The following is a 27,106-nucleotide window of genomic DNA, read 5'->3' on the forward strand; positions in this document are numbered from 1 at the left end:
GCAATCTTAACTAAGCAGAGATAGAGATGAAGGGCTGCGTAGCGGTGGATCTACTCTATTGAGGGTAACCCTGACCCCTGTTGACCCCTGGGCTGGCGGCCTGGCGGGCGGGGAACTGTGGGAGGAGGATGCGGAGTGACAGTGGGAGACACAGGAGGAATGTGAGATTAAATCCACTATCTCCTCCTGACTGAGGGTCAGTCTTCACTCTTTCAGCCCGCAGATAGCAGAGGGAGAGAGAGAGAGACAGAGAGATGGAGAGGGTGAGGTTCGAGAGGTGAGAATTCGAAAGAGATGGTCAATGCCGAAAATCTACTAAAAACTACATTGAGACGTAGTCTTCTTGAACATGATAGACAGGGAAGAGTGAGAAAAGGAGATGAGCAGTGGAAGGGAGGAAACGAAAGGTGGGTGATGGGTGTGTGGACTCACAAATTCTGATAATAAACTAAATCTTAGAAATGAGAGCCTATCAACCAGAAATCAATCATTGGGATTTGTTGTCCAGGAGGATGGCGCCACGCAGAGATAAAATACAGGCGGACGTCTGGGGAGCAGAGGGTAGAGGAGAGGGGTGGGCTGGTCTGGGTTTGCTGGGCTGCAGCTGGGAGAGGAAAGGCTGCAGGACCAGTGAGTCAGTCAAGCTCATGGATGCATCAGCATGAGACAAATTAGAGGAGCAGTCTCTCAGAGAAACATTCATGGTCATTCAAATATAATGTCTTCATATATTTATTAACCCTTTGGGGAATACATACGGCGTATACCGTCATTTAATAACAACATCGCAAAGGGACGCTACACATTTTGGATTATAAACTGGGTGGTTTGAGCCCTGAATGCAGATTGGCTGAATGCTGATTGGTTGAAAGCTGTGGTAAAGTATATCAGACTGTATACCACGGGTATGACAAAAAATTACTTTTTACTGTTCTAATTCCGTTGGCAACCAGTTTATAATAGCAGTAAGGCACCTCGGGGGGTTGTGTTATATGGCCAATATACCACGGCTAATGTCTGTATCCAGGATCTCCGTGTTGCGTCGTGCATAAGAACAGCCCTTAGCCGTGGTATAGTGCCTTCGGAAAGTATTCAGACCCTTTGACTTTTTGTAACGTTAAAGCCTTATTCTAAACTGTATTACAGATTTTTTCCCCTCAGCAATCTACACACAATATGCCATAATGACAAAGTAAAAACAGGTTTTTAGAAGTTTGGGGGGGGGGGGGGGATGGGAAAAAAAGCCTTATTTACATAAGTATTCAGACCCTTTGCTATGAGATGCGAAATTGAGCTCAGGTGCATCCTGTTTCCATTGATCATCCTTGAGATGTTTCTACAACTTGATTAGAGTCCACCTGTGGTAAATTCAATTGATTGGACATGATTTGGAAAGGCATACACCTGTCTACATAAGGTCCCACAGTTGACAGTGCATGTCAGAGCAAAAACCAAGCCATGAGGTCGAAGGAATTGTCCATAGAGCTCCGAGACAGTACTGAGCATGGAGTTGAACCGATCGAACATCTCTAGAGAGACCTGAAAATAGCTGTGCAGCGACGCTCCCCATCCAGAGAAGAATGGGAGAAACTCCCCAAATATAGATGTGCCAAGCTTGTAGGGTCATACCCAAGAAGACTCAATGCTGAAATCGCTTCCAAAAGTGCTTCAACAAAGTATTGAGTAAAGAATACTTATGTAAATGTATTATTAAAAAAAATATTTTTATATAAATTAGCAAACATTTCTAAAATCCTGTCATCATGGATGTGGTATTGTGTTTAGATTGATGAGGGGAAAAAAACAATTTAACCAATTTTAGAATAAGGCTGTAACATAACAAAATGTGGAAAAAGTCAAGGGGTCTGAATACTTTCCGAAGGCCATATACCACACCCCCTCAAGCCTTATTGCTTAAATAGAGCATGGATTACAAATCTTTAAAAAGTATTTGATCCAGTCCAGCGAAAGTGTGTGTGTATGTGTGTGTGAGAGTGTGCAATGTTCTGGTATCTGTATCTGGTCAGTGCCAGGAAAACTCTTCCAGCTCAGAATCACATGATTAGATGGACTTTCAGCACATGATGAATAAGAGACAACTCCAGCGAGAGGAACATCCTGTCTCTAACATTTCCCAAGGAAATGTATATAGCGATTGGCCATGGGGTAATAGGAGCGTGCGCACACAAAGATATTTCCATTTCCCACCACTGACAGATTAATGGGTGATAAGTAATTTTTTTATTATCCTGTCCCATTGACAGAACCCAACCCGCTACTTGACCTCTAACATCTCCCTCCATGCACTTCGAACCTTCACCTCTGACTCCTGGTCATCTCCCGCATCTTCTGTTTGGACGATCCCAGCATATGGCCCCCATAATGTGTCGGTGGTGAGGTTCCTGCAGGCCAGGACCCTGGGGTAAGCAGCATCATCACTCAGCTCCAGATCATCTACAGATAGAAAGGGAGAGAAGAGAAAGGGAAGAGAGAGATATTAAGTCACTAAGGTCCCACAAGCAAACAAGATACACAGCCAAACAAAATCCAGGTAAAAATACGGTCTCAAACAAAACACAACTACAATGATCTAATTCATGTAATGGCCAGAGCCCTGGAGATAACTGATGAACAGACGTGGGAGTCAAGGCTTTTTGTAAACAACTGGTATAGACTAACAGTGAAATTCTTACTTACAGGTCCTTCAACAATGCAGAGTTAAAAAAGATAAAACATCTAACAAAAATGTCATTAGTGACACGAGGAATAAATGCACACTGAATAACGAATAACAATAATGAGTAAAAATATCATGGCTATATACAGGGAGTACCAGTACCGAGTTGATGGCTAATGGAGGTAGCTATGTACATATACTGTAGTTAGGGGTAAAGAGACTATGCAACAGGATAGATAAAACAGTAGCAGCAGCGTATGTGATGAGTGTGAAAGTGTGTGTTGTCAGTGTGCATGTGTACGCGTGTGTGGGCGTATGTACTGTGTGTGTGTTGGGGTGTCAGTGTAAATATGTGTGAGTGTGTCGGTAGAGTCCAGTGTGTGTGCATGGGGTCAGTGCAAGAGAGTTAGTGCAAAAAAGGGTCAATGCAGGTAGCCCAGGTTACCATTTGATTAGCTATTTAGCAGTCTTGTTTAGAGGTCTTATGGCTTGGTGGTAGAAGCTCTTCAGGGTCTTGTTGGTTCTAGACTTAGTGCACTTGTACCGCTTGTCGTGCGATAGGAGAAAGAACATTCTATGGCTTGGGTGGCTGGAGTCTGAAAATTCTTTGGGCCTTCCTCTGACACCGCCTGGTATAGAGGTCCTGGATAGCAGGGAGTTCCGCCCCAGAGATGTACTGGGCTGTTCTCGCCACCCTCTATAGCGACTTACGGTCGGGTGCCTTGCGGTTGCCGAACCAAGTGGTTATGCAGGTCCCGTTGCTAGGATAGTCTCGAACAGAGCTTGTACAGAGTTCATCCAGTTTGTTCTCCAGGGACTGCACTCCAATACAACAGAGGGCAACGGTGGTTCACTGACGTAGTCGCGTCAGTATGCCCCCTTGCTTGCGTCTCTTTTGCCGCCGCTGCCTCTTTCGAGACCTGGGTATTTAAGGCCTGGTCCGGAGTAAGCAGAATGTCCAGAGCTGCCAACTCGTTGAAATATAAATTTCCCTCCAAATCGAGGTTAGTGATCACTGTTAAGATGTCCAGAAGCTGTTTTTCAGTCATAGGAAATTATGGCGGAGACATTATGTGAGCTGGCGCACACCCAGATTTTTTTTTTTTTTGTGTGGAGGTGCTGACTGACGACGAATATAAACTATAAAAATAAATAATACAGAGAGTCGCACACTATTGGGTAAATCACCCAATAAATTACTGGGAGTTGATATATGGAATGTGCGAGTCTATTATTTATTTGTATAGTTTATAGGAGACATTATGTACAAAAGAAGTTAAGATCAGCTTTAAAAAAAAAGCTGGTAAGACTGCTACTATCCACTTTTCTGGGGGGGGTTACTAGACTACTAGAACAGGGGGAGACTCAGGCCATTGAGGACGAGAACGCTTCACTAACAAACTGACACCCCTTACAACAACACAGAGGATCAACCAAGTTGGATCTCAAAGGCTTCAACAAAAACACACGTCTCTCACAAAGGGATGATTGAGAAAGACTTGCAGAAATTCACTGAGTCCAGTACATACAGTAAGTCGTCATATGACACAGCCTCCATAGCAATGGTGCTCTACAGTGCAGTCCCATTGGAAACCTGCTGTGTACCAGCCAGTGGTGCTCCACACACAGCGTCCGCCTGTCCCTCTCCCTCCATGTTGATTCTGTTGCACTGTACTCCCCCCCCCCCCCCACCCCACCCCATGGTTCAGCTTCACTTTCGGGGCTCGGGCTAAAGTGTCGAGGCGATAAGAGTGTTTGTCTAACACTCTCCATGTCAAAACACTCATCTATCTTCTCTGTATCTATCCCCACCAGAGAACAACAGACAGACGCTGATAAAATGGCTTTCCCACAAGCCTAGAGTGGGAGAGAGAGGGATGGAGAAAGAGGGGGTGGCAGGGAGAGAGAGGAGTGAAGGAAAGGAAGAAAACAATTCAGACGCAGTAGTGAGAAGGAGATGGGAACGAATCAAGCTTGTGAATGTGTTTTTTAGTGTGTTACTGTGTTAATGTGACCACCGTTTGACTCTGGTTGTCATAAATGGAGCTCATACCACTATATTTGAACACACTGTAAGCTACTGTATGAAACTGCACTGGGCTAACAAACTCATAATTAAACAAACTCCATTGAAAATCTCTGAAGCTAAAATGTATTTGATTCCCATAAAATGTTGAAGACTATACAGGCAATATGCCCATGTCTCTATTAGCTATTAGTCTGTGTTAGTCTTCTGTCCACATCAGTGAGGCTGAAGTCCAGTGTCCAGGCTTGGCCTATCTCCCATCACCCCCTGGTCAGATCACACTGTAACCCCCTAATCTCAACACTCCATCAATGTCCAGTCTGCGGCCCTGTCCCTTGCTGGCCTTGGTCACATGATGCCTTATTAACGTGACCACCACTATTAACCTAATTGTGAAATTGTCTGCTGAGATTTTACAAAGAGAGCACACTAAGAGTCAGGAAATACAAAGAGAGCACACTAAGAGTCAGTGTTTAGAACGCCTATTCCCCCTCAGGAGACTGAAATGATTTGGCATGGGTCGCCAGATATTCAAAAAGTTCTACAGCTGCACCATCGAGAGCATCCTGACTGGTTGCATCACCGCCTGGTATGGCAACTGCTCGGCCTCCGACCGCAAGGCACTACATCACTGGGGCCAAGCTTCCTGCTATCCAGGACCTTTATACCAGGTGGTTTCAGGAAAAGGCCCTAAAATTTGCCAAAGACTCCAGTCACCCTAGTCATAGACTGTTCTCTCCGCTACCGCACGGCAAGCGGTACCGGAGGGCCAAGTCTAGGTCCAGAAGGCTTCTTGACAACTTCTACCCCCAAGCCATTATACTCCTGAACAGCTAATCAAATGGCTACTCGGACTATTAGCATTGACACCCCCCCCCCCCCCCCCCCCCCACACACACACACCTTTTTACGCTGCTGATACTCTGTTTATTATCTATGCATAGACACTTTACCTCTTCCTACATGTACATATTAATTACCTCGACTAACCTGTGCCCCCGCACATTAACGCTGTACCAGTTCACCCTGTATATAACCTCGTTACTGTTATTTTATTGTTGCTCTTAATTATTTGTTATTTTTCAAAAATATATATGTTTATGTATTTTTTTTTTACTTCAGTTTGAGTAAATACTTAACACTTATTTTTCTTAAAACTGCATTGCTGGTGAAGGGCTTGTAAGTAAGCATTTCACTGTAAGGTCTACACCTGCTGTATTCGGCTCATGTGACAAATAACATTTGATTTGATTTAGAAGCTACAAATATTTGATCCTGCTGCCTGGTCTTCTCCCTCTCTATCATCTGTAACACAGGAAGGCGGCGTCACCTCCTGGATGGCAGGGTCCAGCTCTGAGGTGCCCACGGCCAGCCGCCTGGGCACACCATCCAACCGGCAGGCTTTAAATTAGAGATCAGTTTCATCCTCCCACTGAGGCGGAGGGAGTGATCATGAGGCCCATTTAATCACCGCACATCTGTAATCTCTGCAGGTTAGCATGGCGCTACTCTACGCAGGGCCTCCTCCAGTCCTAAATCACTGCTAATTACCACTACAGCCCACCACAAAACCCCATAATGACCTGGGGCTCTTATCAATACTGTTCAATGCCCTGCCGCTCGCCTTTCGGCCTGATACTGGCCCCTCTGTAGAGGCTCTACACCCCCACAGCCCTGTTCAATGCCCTGCCACTTGCCCACTCCGCCTGATACCCTGGCTCCTCTCCTTGCCTCTACACCATATCTATACCCTCACAGCCCTCAACAATATCCCCGGCCTGGACCACAGACATTATCTACGCTGCTGCGTGACCAGTGGCCTCAAAAACACAGGCCTTATCAATAGGGATCTTGCACGACAGAGTCCACATAGACCGAGCGGCCAGCCTTATCAATATAGCTCCACTCTGGCAGTGTCCACACAAAGCCTCATCAATACGGCTGCTTCACCAGCCACTGGGGCGCCCTGTCCGTTTACAACAGCAGACAATAAAACAAACAATCACTCTATCATTAATGAAATGACTAATGCAATTACCCGATGAGTAGAAAGATGGGGATAGAGGTAGGGTAGGTCGGAAGGACAGGAGGGTGAATAATGCAACAATGAGGTCATAAATTAGTAACAAAAATACATTTGTGATATACATGTACAATATTTCAAATACATCATTGACCTGGATGTAACCAACAATCACATAACAATCACCAGTTTTATTTTATAGAGACCTTGTATGTTTGTGACCTGTTGTGGCACGTATCCAGACAGACTCACGCAAATTCCCTTCCTCTCTGAACCCTTCAAGAGGAACAAAGGAAACATCACATCTAAGCTGAGAAAAAAAACATACTTATTAACAGACACCTGAAAGTAGTTTGACAAGTCTGTCAAATTGTCATGAGCGCAGTGAACATTGATGTTCTGCCGTTACATGGCCCTATGAGTAACCCAACACCACCAAATGGGTTATAAATTATATCATGTTAACGTACTACCTATGACTGTAGTTTATGGTATAGTACTGTAGGGGGACCGGAGTTCAGACTAGATTACCCAAACAATGTTTTGAGACAGACATACAGTAGCACTTCCTGGTACAGGTCAAATACATACATACATAGCGTACATTTATCTAGTTATTCTCAACAATTCATGGGACTCTTGGACAGCAATTCATGGTCTAATGGACAAGAACTTTGAGTTATTGAGCAATGAATGACAACATCACCAGCATTACTCAACGACAATGACCAACATTACATCAGCCAACCTAACCTAGCGTTCTGTTGGTTGTCACGTATGCAAAACAAAATGCATGACCATCTGCACCGTCCAATGGGAGTCGAGCATGCTCACAGGGACTCACCTGATTAGATCTCAATGACTAACAAAAAGCAGTTACACAACCCTAAGTAACAGGTGCTCCCCTATTCCCAAACACCATAGTCTCCTCTATCAAGGCTAATTGATTTTAAAAAACAATTGTTGATATCAAATGAGCACATCGCTGCGGAGCCATTGATTTTTTTGACACAGTACAACAGGAAATCTTTATCAGGGCCGTACTACAACCCGCGCTAATAGGTGGGGTTTAACCTCTGCTGAATGACAAATCCCAGAGATTTCTTCCCCACTCACTCAGCATGGGGACTCCCTCTCTGCTCTGACCTGTAACTCCCAACTGAGGAAAGAAGATGGGCCCCTATCGGTAAATCAAAATCAAATGTTATTTGTCACATGCATTGCAAACAACAGGTGTTGACTAACAGTGAAATGCTTACTTACGGGTCCTTTTCCAACAATGCAGAGTTAAAGATTAAAATAAAAATATAAAATAAAAATAGATGGTGACACGAGGAATAAATACACAGTGAATAACAAATAAAAATAAGGAGTAAAAATAACATGGCCATCTATATACAGGGAGTACCAGTACAGAGTCACTGAACAGGGGTACAAGGTAATTGGAGGTAGCTACTGTATAGGTAGGTATAAAGTGACCAGGGCAACACGATAGATAATAGACTGAGGAACAAAGGAATGCCAAATCATTTCAGCCTCCTGAGGGGGGAGAGGCGCTGTTGTGCCATCTTCACAACTGTGTGGGTGTGTCTGGACCATGTAATTCCTTAGTGATGTGAACACTGAGGAAGTTGAAGTTCTCGACCCGCTCCACTACAGCCCTCATAGATGTGGATGGGGACGTACTGGCCGCTCCGTTTCCTGTAGTCCACAAACAGTATCTTGGTCTTGCTGACGTTGATGGAGAGGCCGTATTCCTGACACCACATTGCCAGGTCACTGACCTCCTCCTTACAGGCTGGCTCATCGTCGTCGGTGATCAATCCTATCACCGTCTGGCCGTCAGCAAACTTAAAGATGGTGTTGGAGTTGTGCGCAGCCACGAAGGGTTAGGGATAGGATGAACATTTCAGTGAAGACACACGCATGTCCTGGCCCCGTGGCCTTGTGAATGTTAACTCTTACTCATATCGGAACAGCTGGTGCTCTCATGCATGGTTCTATGTTTCTTATCGGGAAGTGAGCATAGAAGGCATTTATCTCATCTGTTAGGCTCATGTCGCTGGGCAGCTCGGTTTCCCTTTGTAATCCGTGGTAGTTTGCAATCCCTGCCACAACCTTTGAACATCAGAGCCGGTGTAGTAGGATTCGGTCTTAGTCCTGTATAGACGCTTTGCCTGTTTGATGGCTCGAAGGTCGAAGCAGGATTTCTTATAAGTGTCCGGATTAGTGTCCCACTCCTTGAAAGCAGCAGCACTAGCCTTTAGCTCAGCGCAGATGTTGCCTGTAATCCATGACCTCTGGTTGGGGTATAAACATACGGTCACTGTGGGGACGACGTCATTGATACACCTAATTAAGCCGGTGACTGATGTGGTAAACTCCTCAATCAGATGTGTCCCGGAACATATTCCAATCTGTGCTAATCCTGTAGTTTACCATCCACTTCAATGGATCATTTCCGTATTGAGCGCGTCACTGGTACTTCCTGTTTGTGTTATTGCATGTAAGCAGGAATCAGCAGGATAGAGTTATGGTCTGATTTGCCAAACAGAGGGCGAGGGAGAGACTTGTATTAGTGTTTCTGTGTGTGGAATAAAGGTGATCTAGAGTTGCCACCTCCAGTTGCACTGGTGACATGCTGGTAGAAATGTAAAAAAAACTGATTTTAGTTTCCCTGCATTAAAAACGTCTTGACGATGTATATCCATGTCCTCGTTCAGCCACGACTCTGAAAAACATAATGTTTTTCAGTTCCAGTTGATAGGATAGTCTCGAAAGGAGCTCATCCAGTTTGTTCTTTAGTGATTGCACTTTTGCCAGCTGCTATCCACTGCAGCGCCACAGGAGGCCTACGTTGCAGGCTTGGAGAGACCACTAGAATGAATAGTATCAATACCTGCCTGTGTGTATGAGACAGACACAGAGAGACGTGGAGACAGAGAGAGACGGGAGAAAGAGACAAGAGAGAGAGAGGGAGACGGGAGAGAGAGACAAGAGAGAGGGAGACACGGGAGAGAGAGACAAGAGAGAGAAAGCCCACTCCTCCAGTCAGGGTAGAGAAAAGGCGTGGTTTTCCACCTACACTCTAACAAGAAACATTTCCATGATCATCCAAGCAGACCCAGAGTCCCTTCGGGTCCAGTAGCGGTTCAGTTGAAAATATACACATTTCTGGGATATGCATCTCATGCTCAGGACGCAATCATTTCCATTTTACCCTCTGTTGCACAGCAAAGATAAGACACCTGCATTGCCACGCTAATCAGATGAGCTTCAACAGAACTTTATCATTGACATTTACGACTGTTTACCCAACTAATTTCTTTTAACTGCACTGCTGAACTTTTATCAGCAAAATACATACCCTAGGAAAGAGCAGATGCCAAACATGCAAATTCCAAATATGTGAAATAAGATAAAATAACTTAAAACAAAATGGGGAACATTACTGTAAGCCAGGGTGGCAAGACAGTGTTGACAAAATATACTCCAGGGAATACAGACAGAAATGAAGAATGCTGACATTCACATGCAAAACTTCATTTTGAGTTCAAAGCCCAGTGGTTGAATGTGTTTACTTGCAATAAGAGCCTGTGATTGAGATACATGACTAGTAACACCCTTGTCTGAGTTTATGCTTCAAGTATACTTTATCACTCTAAAAACACAGCCAGCTGGGAGTCCAAGGTTATGTAAAATAGAAACATACAAAAAGGACAAGCACTGAATGTCATCATTAATAGTGGCTATGTGCAATGTACTTCCTGTGTCTCCAAGAGGCTGTACCAACAGGGGGCACTGTAAAACAGAGAGCAGCCTCATTAAGGTCAAGGGCAGCAGCAGTAGGACTGGAGGGTCACAGACAGGGGAGAATGGTTAGATCTGATCAAGACACCATTACTACCCCTGATCTCCTCCCCCCCCCCCCCCCCCCCCCCACATACAGAGAGAGACAGTGTGTGTGCGTGCGCTTGTGTGTATATATGTGCGTGTGAGCTCAATCTCGATTCATTCTTTGCCTCCATCTCTTACAGCCTCCCCTTCCTCCACTGCTACCCTTTTAGAAATTGAAAGTAGAGACCTTCCAGAAACTCTCCCTGATAATCACACATAAATTAATTAGAAAATGTTTCTTGACATTCTCTCCGCATAGATGGAGGGAAAAAAAGACTCGGGCAAAGCCACAAAATTAATTGTACGGTATGTGACTTCGATAATTAATTCAATCATTAATTCAGGTCTTCTTTAACAACTCCTTCTGGCTTCATGAAGGACATTTCAATCATAGCTGTATCAGGATGTAGACTTGGAAAGTGAGTGTTCTAGAATGAAGCTACTGTAAACGGTCAGGGCCATGTACAGATCCACTAGCTAGAAGTTAGAAGGCCTAAGGCGCTATAATAATAGCGCACAAGGATGTGAAACAACGTGCCGTAAAATAAGAGTCCTTTTCTCACACTCTGGTTTGTGTCTGTACTTTAAAAGAGCAAACCATTTTTAAACATAATGCTGCTTCCTGTAATAAATCTATACAGAAATCACAGGCAGTGGTGTAGTGGAGGGTAAATGCAAGTAAATGGTCCCGTGTGGCTCAGTTGGTAGAGCATGGCGCTTGCAACGCCAGGGTTGTGGGTTCATTTCCCACGGGGGGACCAGGGTTCAATTCCCACGGGGGGACCAGGATAAATATGTAAGAACTTTCCAATTTGTAAGTCGCTCTGGATAAGAGCGTCTGCTAAATGACTTAAATGTAAATGTAAATGTAAATGCAGTTTACCCACCTTTTTCCCCCCGTCTCCCAACAGTTTACCCACCTTTCGCAGAAAAAATGCATTAAAAGAATAGGAAGCGTTCTTTTTGTCACTGCGACCGGTGAGCAGAGTCACCCACCTATTTGTTGACCACTACATTACTGATCACGGGTAAGAAAAGGGAAGTATTAATGGGCTAACAGAGGAGAGAGAATTGAATCTGCTCTTGTTCCACTTCCTAAAATGGCTACTTTGTTCCTACAGTATTAACGGCAGCTTTTGTTAGAGGAGTGTGTCAGAAAAAAAGTGTCAGAAATTCCCATTTCCTGGTGTTAATTCATTGAACCAAGGTGGAGGAGGTAACTACTGTATTGACTTTCAATCATTCCAGAGATACTTCCATTTGGGCACACCAAGCCAACGATGCATTTCAGAAAATGCATCACCCTCTCCAAGTTCACCACAGTACAGTACATGTGACAATGCTCTTTCCCCTGCATGAAATCTCATCACACACATCAGATCTAAACTATATAAAAACATTCAGTATAGTGGAGCAGTGAGCTGGAGTGGGAAGTTGGTGTGAGTCTGGCAGTGGAGAGATAGAGGACAGGAGGGGGAAAGAACAAACTGAAACGCAGGGTAGGAAGGACAGGATGTGGGCTAGCACTGCTGAGAAGCCAGGCATCTGATAGGGTTGTAATCACCATGGCTCTGTCCCGGCAGCAGGCGCTAACACATCGGCGATGGGAGCAGCTGGGCTGATAGGGCCTGGACAGCACTGAGAAATGTTCCTTTAGATTATACCCCTCGCCTATCAATCATCACGAGGGGAACAGAGTGACACAGAGACAGGGCCAGTTGAGAGAGAGTGAGAGGACAGGGGTGGGGTGGGGTTCAAGAGGAACGGAGATAGAGGGGGTTGTTAAGACTTAACTACAGTTGCTCCTTCATTCTAGATAAATACACCAAAGCAGGTCCATCATTAAATAGTGAGCTTATTATTTTACCACAGTGAAACAGACATGTAATGGCTACCATATTTATTCACAGGAACAGATTTGCTTATGACGGCAGAGTGACAGTCAGCCACACACAAACAGTAGAATTGTTCATGTGACACACATTGGGTTGCTGTTGCAGTTTCTTCTCAACCACAGCGGTCCCACAAGCCCATCGCACCACCCTGAGGTTACAGTAGAGAGAGAGCAGGTGTGGAACCTCTACTGTATGTACTGTACACAAGCCTCCAGAAGGCCCAGTAACCAATCAAAGTTACTATAGGGCAATTCCACAGTAAACAGAATGATGCTTTGACACCATTTTTTTTTTTACGTTAAAATGTATGCCAAACAAAAACCATTACTTTCAAAGTTTAACAAAACCATACATGTGAACTACTTTTGACAATTTCTACTGAAAATTTTACAAAACATTTTTTTGTGGAAGAACTGTGCAGTCACCCTTAGATTTTTATGCAACCACTTTTTCCCAAAAAGATTCAAGCATGTTGCAGAAAGAACGGGGTGTCAGCTAAGGCATGGCACCTTAATGTTTACAAAATATATATTTTGGTTATTGAACTAAAGCAAGTGAAGTTGATTTAAACAGAATTATGGTAACGGAATTACAACATGGGCCCCTGATCTGTACTAAACAAGAAATGCATAAATAGGGATATGAATGTCATTCTCCTCATGTTTCACAAGTAATTTGGACATCCCAACACAGCATAGTAGAGTACAGTAGAGTGCAGTACAATATAGCACAGCAGAGTAGGGTAGAGTAGAGTTCAGCACACTACTTTTATTTACTGTACTATACTCACTACTTTACTCTACTGTGCTATGCAAACTTGTGAAACATACATCTACAATAGGTTCAGATTTGGTCCAGTCCAGTCAGGCCAAGGTGGACTGACCAAATTTCAAATACTTTTCAACGTCCATGGACGTCCGGTGCTCAATGTGTGAGGATGCTGGTTACAGTAAATGGAAAGAGAGTAGGCTAATGGGTAGGTGTCAGTAAGAGCTGGAAGAGGTCACATTAACTGGAGAGTGAGAGTGAGAGTGAGAGTGAGAGAGAGAGAGAGGAGTTGTCCACTGTTTTATAACTCTTGGTTTGACCACCTGACGAAAGAAAGAAAACAGTTATGAGCTGAACAGTGTGTCAATTCAGTTGCACTAATTCCGTGACCGATTTCTTGGTAATTCCGTTACCAATTTGATGACGAATTACAAGTTTTAATCACTTAATAATTCATTTAAAAAAAAATGATATTAGTAAAATCACTATAACTAATTGGTAGGTCTACCTGTTACTGTGAACTTTCATTATCCTGCTTCCTCATGAGGGAGATCAATTTGAAAATATCTTAAAGACATGTGGGTTTTTGGTAACAGAATTACAAGGCACAAGGCAATATTTCTTAAACTTACAGACGGTAAACAATTTCTCCAAAATGAAATATACGTATTGATATTAGTTGGCAGGGGTCTTTAAGTCAACATTATTGTGTTCTGATGTATTTCTGATACCTTTTAAGACTTTTTCTGGTAGATGTTTTCTAAGACCCTTTTCCATCTGTTTATCCAGAAATCAAAGCCATTACTTATGGCAAATTTTTTAATTGGAAAATGGTTGAAAATTGAATCTATGCCTTAATTTCCCAAAAATATAGGCTCTTAGCTTTCATTTGACACCCAATTTGATATTCTCCTATGAACTTCACATGTAGGCAGTGGCGTGTATTCATGGATGCCAAGGGAAGCAAGGCTTCAACAAATATTTGACCAATAAATAAATAAATAAAATAAATCATATTTCGTCTCTCTGTGTTTTCATAAGTTTCTGGCAATTTGGAAGTGGCTGAATCTCACCGGAGAAATCATTCGAGCGAGGGAAACAATGCCCCTCTGTCTCAGCATGTGTAGCCCATGTATCTGATTCTCTCTGGACCAAAAGAGTATAACATGTTGCCGACGTAGCATTTGATTGATTAACTGATGCCAGCAAGAATTTGGCCTCCCTTGATTATTTTTTTTTCAGCTTTGAGCTGAGCTCAACTGTGGGATGTTCCGGTGCAGCAAAACACCCCCCAAGGGAGGCCAGTTTGGATTTGGCTTCAGACCAATCAAATCACGTATCTGTTTCTGATCTGCTTGTGTTGATGTCCTGTAGTAGCTAGCTTCTAAAATCGTCCCTTTCCTATGCCATGGATGGAGATGAGGAGTTGGACTTGTGGTTTTGACGTAATTCTCTGTACAGGCCAATGATTATGACAGCGATTCTGATCTAACCATAAATGAATATGTTGTGCCACTGGCCTGAGAAAAGTTCAATATGCAGCCTAGATGTAGCTTAGTAGGCTCACATTAACTAGATAACTAGCTAGCTTAGCTGGTTAATTGTTGCCCATATGAGGAAGTCAGGCTAGCAAGCATTTTAACTAGGTAGCCTATGACAAAAAATAAATAAAAGTGTACTGTATGACAGAGCCATAGACCGGTTTGCCAACATGAAAAAGAGGATGCCATTGGCATTTAACTAGTCTACAAGTAGGGTTAGTCAACATTTTTGTTTAAGCGCGCACACACACACAGAGAAATCAGTACCATGGACAGCCACATGACATTAAACAACATTGATTGGACTAAATCGTTTTTTGGTATATTTACGTTTGTTTTCAGTGTATTAAACTAAGCATATACAGCCTTGTTTTGATTTGATGTTTAAATGTTTAAGTTGAAATGGTGCTGGCATAGCGGAGGCAGTGTTGTCTTTGTGCTGATGTGCAGTAACTCTGTGGTTCTAAATAAACTGTCAAACATGAACTTGCTGCAGGTGATATTTATTTATTTTATTTTACCGTTATTTTACCAGGTAAGTTGACTGAGAACACGTTCTCATTTGCAGTAACGACCTGGGGAATAGTTATAGGGGAGAGGAGGGGGATGAATGAGCCAATTGTAAACTGGGGATTATTAGGTGACCATGATGGTTTGAGGGCCAGATTGGGAATTTAGCCAGGACACCGGGGTTAACACCCCTACTCTTACGATAAGTGCCATGGGATCTTTTAATGACCTCAGAGAGTCAGGACACCCGTTTAACGTCCCATCCGAAAGACGGCACCCTACACAGGGCAGTGTCCCCAATCACTGTTTAACTGTTTCTATGCAACATTTGCTTTGTGGACTTCACCGGACAGATGTTGCTTTCCTTTTTTTTTTTGAAACAAACATCTGTGTAGTTGAATTTATTCTGCCACTGTGCGACTGTTGTCTTTCTGTTGTCATGGCATTATTGTATATCACAGTGGCGTATGAACGAATGGGTTATAGAGCAAACAACGCAATTATCACAACATAGGTGGCTTTTTTTACTGGCTTGGCCTGCTCAGTGATTTTACCTATGCACCGCTACTGCATGTAGGTGCTCATGGGTCCTTTTCGATGGAAATGCCCTGAATCAACATGTCCAATGGGCATAGAGTATCTGAAAGGCAAACAAACCTCTGGGAATGAGTAAGAAATAGCTTCTGAATGATAAATATAATCTGCTGTAATAGACAGGTTACAGAGAAGCCATGAGAAAAAGGTCTAGTAATGAGTGGTTGGCTTTCTATACACCAGTCTGCTGTGTGCTCATTATAAGAACATGTCAAGAGACCAATATTTCCCTTAGACACACATTCTCGGCCTCACCCCATAGGGCGAAACACACTCCGTCACCCTATCCCCACACTCCTACTCCTCAATCCCTACCCCTCAAAAGTGATGTCAGTGATGTCAGACCACAGTTGGTCTATTGACAGAAATGTCAATAGACCAACCGTAAACCAGCCTTAACGCTGGACCCCCCCCCCCCCCCCCCCCCCCCCCCCCCCCCCCCCCCCCCCCCCAGCCAAGACATGCTGTAGATATACACCCACACCGTTGCAGAAATTCATGGAAATGAAAACTGTACCACCACAATCAGTACACTTCAACCATGAAAGAATCACTTTGATTGGTGGTCACAGCAAACTAAGTGTTCTTGTCCTTAGAATCATCATCTCGGTCAGTACAAACTGATACTTTCGGTAACAAAGTATTGTCCTAAAAAAATAGATTTTGTGATTGGTATTTTTGTTGATTTCTAATACTAACAGAAAATAGCTACACAACATTATGCAAATGTATTATTACTAAACTTGATACCTCCACTGCCTTCTGCCTTTCGTGACACACAAGGAATAAGCTGAAAAAAAACCTCAAAAGTAAAACCGCTTTATCGCAACCTGATACACAACTAAACTTGAATAACTTCTCATTTGATGGATATCTTTACAGAGAAATAAAGCAACTTGCAAAATAATAAAAAAGCAAAGCACACAAGGAACATTTTCCAGATAACATTACTGCCTTTAATATTATGCATGGTGATAGAAAAAGGTCTCCGTCACAGGAGATTACAGTCCCCAAAACTGCTAAATATAAGGCATGTTCAAAACCTTGCTGTTAGGTACATGAATTTGCTTTATAAATTCACATAAAACCATATATCATACGCAGATTTAAAAACAGACATCATAATAATCATACTTTTTTATAGTCATGATTAAAACTACTTGTCTTTAATACTTTCTTGGTATACCTGTAAGGAGCCATGTCAGTTCTACCTCTGCCTTTTCCACTTTAGTTCTGCTCATCGCTCATCCCCCTGCTCCCTTCTCGCCCTCTAATCCACTCTACGGAGCTCTCCTATAGAGGGATATGCAGATTCAGTCACTCTCTGCTGACAGAGAGACAACCTAACCCACTATACACACCTTCATATCAGGACCACTCCCTCCCTGCCTCTCACCCACCACCACCGCTGCCCAAAATAAATTATCATAATTTATATGCCATTGATAATATGCATATTACTATGTCACTCCATGGTCCTTCATAATTAAATATTATAAAAAAATCCACCACGCCTGGTAAATAATTATTATTATTGCGTTGCCATAATAATTTATTATTGCGGGTAATTTGAATAACTCTGGAGGATAAGGATAGAGGAAAATGCTAGCAAGGCAGGTCTGCTGGGTTTCTCCAGGTCCGATTGCGCAGCTCAGTGACACTCAGTCTGTTCTGTTCTGTATGTGGAGGAGAGAGAGCCAGGAGTGACAGTCCGTGAGCCGCGAGGGATTACGGTGACGGCTATTTGCATATCAAGAATTTTAAGCAGAGAGGAAAATATCAAACCCTCCAGCCAGCAAGGTCATTTAAGAGACACATTTTTTCTCTTCATCATTTATTTTGCATATCATGCAGCAGGACACATCCTAGATTAAAAAGCAGCTTTACCGTATCATACTATCCCTGCCAGACACTGGGTCCCAGCCACCGCCTTCCATTCTACACCACCACACCCTCATCAAACTCTATATCACACACACCAACTCCATTACACAGTAATACAACCATAGACACACACCTCATCTTCCAGGTGGCCTGAAAAATATAGCAAGACTATAATTTGTTAAATAAATATTTGAGCTAGTGTAAGCCTTTTCCTACAGCATCCAACTTCTTTAAATATTGCTTATTATCAAAGCATATTTTAATGTTCATGCTTTTCACTATCAATGAATGTCACAAAGGCAATGTATTGATAGTTATTGACAGTAAACAGGATTTATTTTTATTTTTATACTGCTTGATAACTATCGTCTATAGTCATATCACTCAGTTGGATGAAAGTGCAGGCTACACCCATATGATAACCACTTATCATATGGTCCTACCAGGGAAAAAACACACTAATCACACTTTACAGGAAGATAATATAATGGCTTTCTGATGGGAAGTGTCAACTTTTATTTTCTAATAACAGGAAAGGAATGTGGTCGACTAATATAGGCATGGGAAGAATTAAAATCCTTATTTTCAGCAATTACAATATGAGTCTTCCTTCTGTTCGTTTGAAATGTAGTGTCAGAGCAGTGGTAATGACACAGACACAATGCAATATAATTTACAGGAACGAAACACATTTAAAAAATATAAAAATCCTTTCTATAAAGAATTGCTAACGTAATAATCATTACCAATATTTCTACACTGTAAATGAACGACAAATATTCATGATTGTGTTCATCATTGACTCATTATGGCATAGAGAGAGAGCGAGAAGACTGCGAGGGCCTGAAGACATCAGTCATGGAGACAGAATATATCAAATTTCTCACATGAAGCGTGGCTGCCATGACATGAACATCTAGAAAGCACAGAAATTGAGGGCAAGCACCAATCTCTGGCAGACAGGAGCATGACAGTCTGCATTTGTGAGGAGGAAAATAGTTAAGTTGGACAGCTTGTGAGAGCGACAGAGAGAGACGGAGAGAGGGAGGGGGAAAGAGAGAGTAAGAAGGAGAGGGAGATGTCTGTGGTGAGGACCTGACCAGACCCTGCTCTCTAGTGTAAACCACCCCCAAATCCCTGTACCCAGACGGACAGCCAGACATACAGCCAGGAGGTAGAGACAAAAACAGATTTGCTGCTAGAAAGTTCTGTATCTTCAGTCTGATCTGAAAACAGGGGTAAACTAAGTGACAGTGAGAAATGAGCAGAACGCTAACACAAAGAAGAATGAGATTAAAGCCTTTTCCATATGAAAAAATGTTCCTCTCACAGAGACTTGTGAGAAATCGCTGATGGAGACTAAACGAATGTATGAACAAGACTACGTTCACCATGTCTCCATTCCTGACATTCAGAAGAAGAAAAAACAAGAGGGAAGTGCATGTCTGGTTTGGGGGGTTGTTAGTTGTGATGGGGGATTGTGGGGGGGGGGGGGGCTTGACGATAAGGGAAAAATTCAGACCGGTCAAAGTTTCCCTTTTGCCAATCGTGCTCCTGATAAAGACAGCGCCTGCTCCAGTACTGATAGAAGGGCTATCTCTCGCTCGTTCCCCCTCTCTTGCTCTCCCGGCAGTTAGTTTGTGAGGAAAAAAGCCTATCACACTAACATCACTGTGCTGCCATCAACCAGCAACCACACAGCAATTAATATCGCTCCAATTACTGTTAAAGGGACAGGCTGGGACATGACGATAATGAAAACATCCTCAACTAAAATAATTAAAAAACACTGCCATACTCACTTGATGGGCACACACACACTCACGCCACACACTCACGCACACAGTTTGAAAATAAGTATGAAAGATAGATCCTATAGTAATCTCCTTACATTATTTAACTGAACAGAAGAAAAATAAAACAGCTATGACAAGAGGGAGGGAAAAAAATATGATGGCAATTGCATGTTAAATCCTCTGTGCCATGTTTGTGCTCTCAGATGGGTTTTAGTCACAAGTTGAATAAATTCCCATTGGTCACATTAATGGCTGCCTCTCCCAAACAACAGCCTGGGCACATCACACCATCTACACAATAACACAGCAACTTAAACACACTCACACTTACTTTACAAAACAAATACACAGCCCTCAGTCAAGACCACTATGACACAAAAAAAACATTACACACACACCACACAATAAACAAGACAAACTAGACATGGATTCACAGTCTCTGACTAGTCGGACAGACAGACAAACTGACTCACCTGGACCCCTCCAATGTAGACAGTCTTCCTCCTCTTCCATCTCCTCCTCAGTGTGTGTTGGACCTTTCTCCTCCTCCTCATCATCATCATCAGGTGCACAAAGGGATTCATGTGTCCTTGGCTCTGTTGAATGAAGAGGGCATCAGAACAATGAGACATCTATTCAAACAACATGGTTGGTGCATTAAACATTATAATAATATGACGTTACACAGAGACATGAAAATAAACACTATTCAGAAGAGGATAGATGGCCATCCAGTGGCTATTTATCCACTTTCATCTTATTCAACCTGTGTGAGTGTGTGTCATAGTTACCACCGCTCTGAAATCCAAAAGTTATTTCCAGCTGTATGTAATAACACAAAAAACGTTCTGGGCTAATAACGTAAGAAATAACAAACCATTTTAATTTTTTTTGCAAAGTTGTTTAGGAGCTAGAAGCAGAGCTGCCATGTCTATCAGCGCCATCCATCCAGAGGACAGGACACTGTGTGTGTGTGTGTGTGTGTGTGTGGCGCTCGCAATTCGTCACACTTGAGTGTGTATGTGTGTGTACAATGGGTCTACTCCACACATACTTTCCTCATCATTGGCGGTTCCTGTCTGTTGATCAAAGCCCTCAGAATAAAGCCTCCATAGCTGTGTAACACAACACCTCAGCACGGCGATGGACCCTTTGATTCTCCAAGCGACACCAGACAGAAAACCTCATTAGAGACGATGTCTAGTGATCTCTCCCTCTCTGCCTCTGTCGCATAAAGTCAAACCACCTCCAACAAAGACACAAACGGAGTATACACTCTAATCACAGTCATCAATATCCCTGTCTGTCTTTGATGAAGGTGATTACTGAATCTCTCTCTCTGATCAGTGTTCACTGTGTAGGGAGAACTCTGAACCTCCTCTTTGACTTTGGTATCATACACTTTACTTCCACTGTGTTCCTACCTAGCAGAATGGGCTGATTATTAGCCATTAGCCTAATCAGAGGGACTCTCCCGCCCCTGCCCCCCCACCTTCTCCCCTTCCCCAAATCCCTCCCCATCAACCCACCCCGATAACACCTCGGCCTTGTGCACAAAGGGCATGTTTACCATTGCATTCTTGCTCAGATAAACAGCGATAGCTCTCGATCGATACCCAGCCATAAACGTCCGCCCACGTGACGCCCTCAGAGAGGTGCTGTTATTAATGTAACAGTTGAAGATTAGATCTGTATCGTCAAAAATAAAAATCAACCATTGCCCGCCCCCTCCTCCCTAAAACCCACCCACCCCGTCCAACTCTCCATCGTACCCCACACACACACACACACACTCAGCCTGTCCCAGCACATCAGCCCGACACTACTAACCCTCCCTCCCTGCCTAAACAGTCCCATTATTTTCAGCTATAAATCACATTGAATGGCATATTGATTTTATCATGCAGCGCTCAGCTGGGGGAGTGGAGCTGGAACCACAGTTATTGCGTTTAATATTATCAATATTATCTCCCATATCATCTGAGGCAGGTATCAGGAGTCGACGACAGAGACTTTTCTGCCGCCCCCTCCTCCCCCCTCTCTACCTCCTCCCCTCTTTCTCTGCCTCCCCCCACCCCCCAACCGAGACAGCCTCTATCAATCTGATAAGCAGAACTTCCTCTGTCACACCTGCAGGGCAAAGTCACCCAACAACCTGAACTTCTAAACCCAGACTCCTCTTTCTCATCCCCAACTCACTGTGTGTCCTCCCCCCTACTGCATTGTTGACCTCTGCTCTTAACTCATGTTAACTCACTGGTGAACTCCACTGGTTCCCACAGAAACAAAAACAGGGATGCTACTTGAGCGCAAAGGCCCTGTGAAGAGAAAGAGTTATTTGGACCAGCAGTGTTGGTCTCTCTTACTCACTAGTTTTGACAACCATATTTTTTATTATCCTAATAAGGTCTCAGACAAGGGTCCTTGTTTCAGTAAGAGTTCCTGTATTCACCTGTAGACCATAGATCTCATCAAACACTGAGAATAAAGGAACATTGAAAGGAAGCAGTCACACCACGACCGAGACAGATGGATTGAGCAGATGAGTAGCGTATGTGTGTGTGCATGTGCAAAGGTGCATTCATTGTTCATTGCAAATTAATATATTTGTTTTCTGTCTAGAAGATGAACACAGAGCGGGTCCTGTTACTGGTAGAATGTGTTTTTCTCTCTAAGTTATCAGGAGCTTATCGCCTGTGTCTCTCTCTCTCCCAGATGGTGGATAAGGGACCTTGCCTTTATTAGCCAGCGCTGGCCCGATAAAGACCTGGTATTGATCCCAGGTTGAAAGAGCAGGTCCGTCAAACACGGCTGATTTACAGAGAGCTGATAATGGCAGGACCGGGCAACCGAGGAACCAGAGAGCGAGCTAAATCAACAAGGTGACGTGTCGCTTTTCTCCATTCAGTTTGGGGGAGGAGACAAAGACACAACAGAAAACACAAAAATACAAGCTTTATTTGTCTCTGAAATGTAATCGACGTTCTATTCTTCTCCATCACGCACGCACACACACACACACACACACTTAATTCTCTCATCCTCACCTGCAGCACACAAGCTGAAACCAACACACAACCCTGGGTAATCTATAATCTAGTCTCGATTAACACCTGACAGAATTTCCATGGGTTTCTCAAACCAAGCCAACCAGCTTATCACTCCATCCCAAAATTTCACAAGAGCAGGAATGTTTAAAAAAGAAATACAGAACTCTGTAATAACTCAAAAGAATATGATTTGAAGATCAGCCCTAGCCCTATTTAGTAAAAGACAAAGTCCATATTATGGCCAGAACAGCTCAAATAAGCAAAGAGAAACAACAGTTCATCATTACTTTAAGACATGAAGCTCAGTCAATTGGGAACATTTCAAAAACTTTGAAAGTTTCTTCAAGTGCAGTTGCAAAAACCATGATGGAACTTGCTCTCATGAGGACCACCACAGGAAAGGAAGACCTCTGCTGCAGGGGATAAGTTTATTAAAGTTTATTAAAGTTACCAGCCTCAGAAATTGCAGCGCAAATAAATGCTTCACAGAGTTCAGAGTTCAAGTAACAGACACATCTCAACATCAACTGTTCAGAGGAGACCGTGTGAATCATTCCTTCATGGTCGAATTGCTGCAAAGAAACCACTACTTTCTATTTTACTTTTTTATTTAAACTTTATTTAACTAGGCAAGTCAGTTAAGAACAAATTCTTATTTTCAATGACAGCCTAGGAACAGTGGGTTAACTGCCTGTTCAGGGGCAGAACGACAGATTTGTACCTGGTCAGCTCGGGGATTTTGCAACCTTTCGGTTACTAGTCCAACGCTCTAACCACTAGGCTACCCTGCCGCTTACTTAAGGACACCAATAAGAAGAAGAGACTTGCGTGGGCCAAGAAATACAAGCAATGGACATTAGACTGGTGGAAATCTGTCCTTTGGTCTGATGTGTCCAAATTTGAGATTCTTGGTTCCAACCGCCGTGTCTTTGTGAGATGCAGAGTAGGTGAGATGCAGAGTAGGTGAACGAATGATCTCCGCATGTGTGGTCCCACCGTGAAGCATGGCGGAGGTGGTTTGATGGTGCTTTGCTGGTAACACTGTCAGTGATTTATTTAGAATTCAAGGCACATTTAACCAGCATGGCTACCACAGCATTCTGCGCGATATGCCATCCAAACTGATATGCGCTTAGTGGGACTATCATTTGTTTTTCAACAGGACAATGACCCAAAACATCTCCAGGTTGGGTAAGGGCTATTTGACCAAGAAGGAGAGTAATGGAGTGCTGCATCAGATGACCTGGCCTCCACAATCACCCGACCTCAACCCAATTGAGATCGTTTTGGATGAGTTGGACCGCAGAGTGAAGGAAAAGAAGCCAACAAGTGCTAGGCATATGTGGGAACTCCTTCAAGACTGTTGGAAAAGTATTCCAGGTGAAGCTGCTTGAGTGTGCAAAGCTGTCATCAAAGCAAAGGGTGGATACTTTGAAGAATCTAAAATGTATTTTGATTTGTTTAACACTTTTTTGGTTATTACATGATTCCGTATGTGTTATTTCATAGTTTGTCTCCACTATTATTCTACAATGCAGAAAATAGTAAAAGAAAGAAAAACCCTTGAATGAGTAGGTGTCCAAACTTTTGGCTGGTACTATATGTACATGTGAAATTATCTTTTCAGCATTCATTGATTGTGTGCCCCTATTCTGTATAGTTTTGGTTAACAATTAACAAGTAGTGGGATTTTAGGATATGATGAGTTTATGGGTAATAGTGGTTACATAGCACTGGCAGTTGATTTGAGAGAGTATAGAACTTATTATCCAGGAACCACATAACGTATATTTAATAAAGAAATCATAATGAGTAGGCGGAATCAATCAAATCATCAATGCAAATATTGAATAATAGAGTCAACATAACAGCCGCAGTCATACCTACTGTAGGGAAGACAGCCGAATAGATAAATAATTACTAGAAAAAATATGACAGACCTAGACAGAAGACTGAGGAGTGAGACGACGCTATCAATATATCTCCAAGATCCCAGTGCCATCACAGAAGACAACCATTGTATGAATCAACTGAAATGATGAGCTCACCACAGATAGTTCCACAGAATGAAACAGGGCACTTGCCAAGAAGTGTTCATGCCCTGGGGCAGAATCAAATGCAATGGTTCAGTGAGGAAAACCAGGGAACTGCCAATGGCAGTAGTATTTGAGAGGCATATGAGCCGTTTGGCAATAGTGGCAGAGAGTCAGGTCATTCACAGCATCTCAGTAAGCTACAGGACCAGCCATGAGCTAAAACGTGAGAAGCAGTGGATCTGCTCAGATGCCACCAGGGACTCACTGAGTTGTGTTGCATGGTTATAAGAGGATAGCTGTATGTTTCTCAGTGCTGCCCCGGGCTGAGAGAGCTCACCTTCATTGTACAGGGGGGTATATGGTGGTGTACTGGAGCTGTCACATTCTGCTGAGTCTGAGGCTCCGCCCTCATCGCCTGATAGGCTGACGTCGTCAGGTGCGTTGTCCTCACCACCCTCCAGGTCGCCAATAGAACCTTACAGAAGAAACAAGAGGGAACATTTAATTTAATTGAAAATCTTTATATGAAGGCACTAACCCACAGCACAATAACATCAGGTGAAGGAATCCATACCCCAATTCATGACTATATATTTAGCCATTTGAATGAAATACAGTGAAACTAGAATATTGTGCTGTCACTCCTCAGTAGAGATTACTGAACAGAAAGCTCTGAAGTGATTACATTTTTCATTTCATGTCCCTTGTAAAATTGATCTCATGGAATTAGGAGTGCCCCAAAAAATGAAGGATATCAAATTCTGCACAACAGATTCAGTAATGTGTGAAGAAATTAAGTGCTATTCCCTGAATGCACCATTTTTAATACATTTTATATTTGGTACACTAAAGCGGTTTTACTAATGTCATAAGATAATTAACTCACACCTGATATTGTATTTCTATAATCCCTGCTGACTACCTGCCGATTATGTTGCTGAGCTATTTTAGACCGGTGAGGATAGCCTAAATTAAAGCATAATAATATCATGCTTTAATAATAATAATAATGCTAATAATGCTTTAAAATAATAACATTAATTGATATGCATTCTCCTAATAATTATAATCCAGACTAAGTAAAACCAAGGATGAGTACACAAAACCTTTCCTTGTTTTCATCAGACCCAATCCCCATCATCACTGTCTCATTCTATTGGTGCAGGTCGGGAACAGCTCTCTCCTCACATGCTTTCACTCTACTGTCACACACAGAAAAGGTTCTACATGAGACCACTCGAATTATGAAAGCCCACCAGTATTTCAAATCGGATTGGATGCCACAACTCTCTGTAGACATAACGTTACAGCCTATTCCCAGGAGAGCACAGAGATTATTCATTAATCTCCGGCCCTATTCCATAAAGACGATTAGGAACCGTCAAATCGGTGTAAATGGTTATTCTACTGATTACCATGGGAGAAAATAAACAACAAACGCAAACAAAGGCATTGCAATTAAGTCTTGGAGCACAACACAAATTCTAAACAAGTACATTTTTGTCAAATTAATACTGGATATTAAAATGGGATTTTACCCCATAGTTTGTCAATTAATTCCCATGAGGTTGTGATGAGCGAAGTGGGATTGTTCCAAGCTAAAGCCATGACTGGGGGCGTATATATTTACACTCCTAGAACAAAAAGGCCTATAATCTATACAAAGCACACAACAATACCCGTGAATAAAGAGTCTTGTAGAAAAAGAGAAAGGCAATTTTTCTAATTCTGTTAATTTCACTTCCAAGCAATTAAAACGAGGCAGAGATAATGCTTGGAAACAATCGCTGCCTGACAAAGTGTTTCTGTCTTTGTAAATTAAACATCTTTAGGCTAATTTTGACTTCCACGCCTGCATGGTTCACTGTTTCAGATAAAATTAACAGTTAGATTTGGACCTTAATACTAAATAAAAAAAGATGAAAGAAAAAAGATTGATCCCAAACACAATATTTTAGAATTATGTGGCTTGAGCTTTGGTAGATCAAATTTTCAGTATCTGTGAGGACATTTTCATACAATTAATTTTCTTTTAATCATAATTGTACAAAGGGACTTCTCTGTATAAAATTCCAATTATATTTCTTGTTAAAAATGTAAGTTTGAATTATGATTTCTTTCATCATTACTGTTCTGGTTTAATGAATCAATCGCCGCATCACTGCTTTCAGACATCAAATTGTGGGGAATAAGTTTAAACTTTTGCCTCATTTATCCACAAAAAAATATAATATTTTTCCCTCCGGATAGTTGGAGGAAAGGATAGTACAGGTTACTTGATAAGCATTTTACCATCCTACATCATCTGAACTTTTCAAAAGTTATAACCACAAATTGTTTAAAACTCACTGAATAAATGGACTGTTAAACAATTCAGAATTAGACTTAATAAAAAATAAATGAATTTGT

At 42.5% G+C, this 27,106-nt stretch overlaps 1 protein-coding gene across 1 annotated transcript in view; it reads right to left on the reverse strand.

Annotated features, from left to right (window-relative positions):
• LOC129862568 (zinc finger protein ZFPM1-like) overlaps window positions 1–27,106 on the reverse strand; it is an 88,685-nt gene that overhangs the window by 19,729 nt on the left and 41,850 nt on the right. Inside the window, exons 2-4 of the mRNA XM_055934348.1 lie at window positions 25,035–25,172; window positions 20,085–20,207; window positions 2,321–2,454 (exon numbers count right to left, since the gene is read on the reverse strand). Coding sequence (XP_055790323.1) covers window positions 2,321–2,454; window positions 20,085–20,207; window positions 25,035–25,172 — 395 coding nt within the window. The remainder of the gene's footprint in view (window positions 1–2,320; window positions 2,455–20,084; window positions 20,208–25,034; window positions 25,173–27,106) is intronic.

The sequence above is a fragment of the Salvelinus fontinalis genome, chromosome 9 (genome assembly GCF_029448725.1).
Source record: "Salvelinus fontinalis isolate EN_2023a chromosome 9, ASM2944872v1, whole genome shotgun sequence".
In the NCBI taxonomy this organism is placed as follows: domain Eukaryota; kingdom Metazoa; phylum Chordata; class Actinopteri; order Salmoniformes; family Salmonidae; genus Salvelinus; species Salvelinus fontinalis.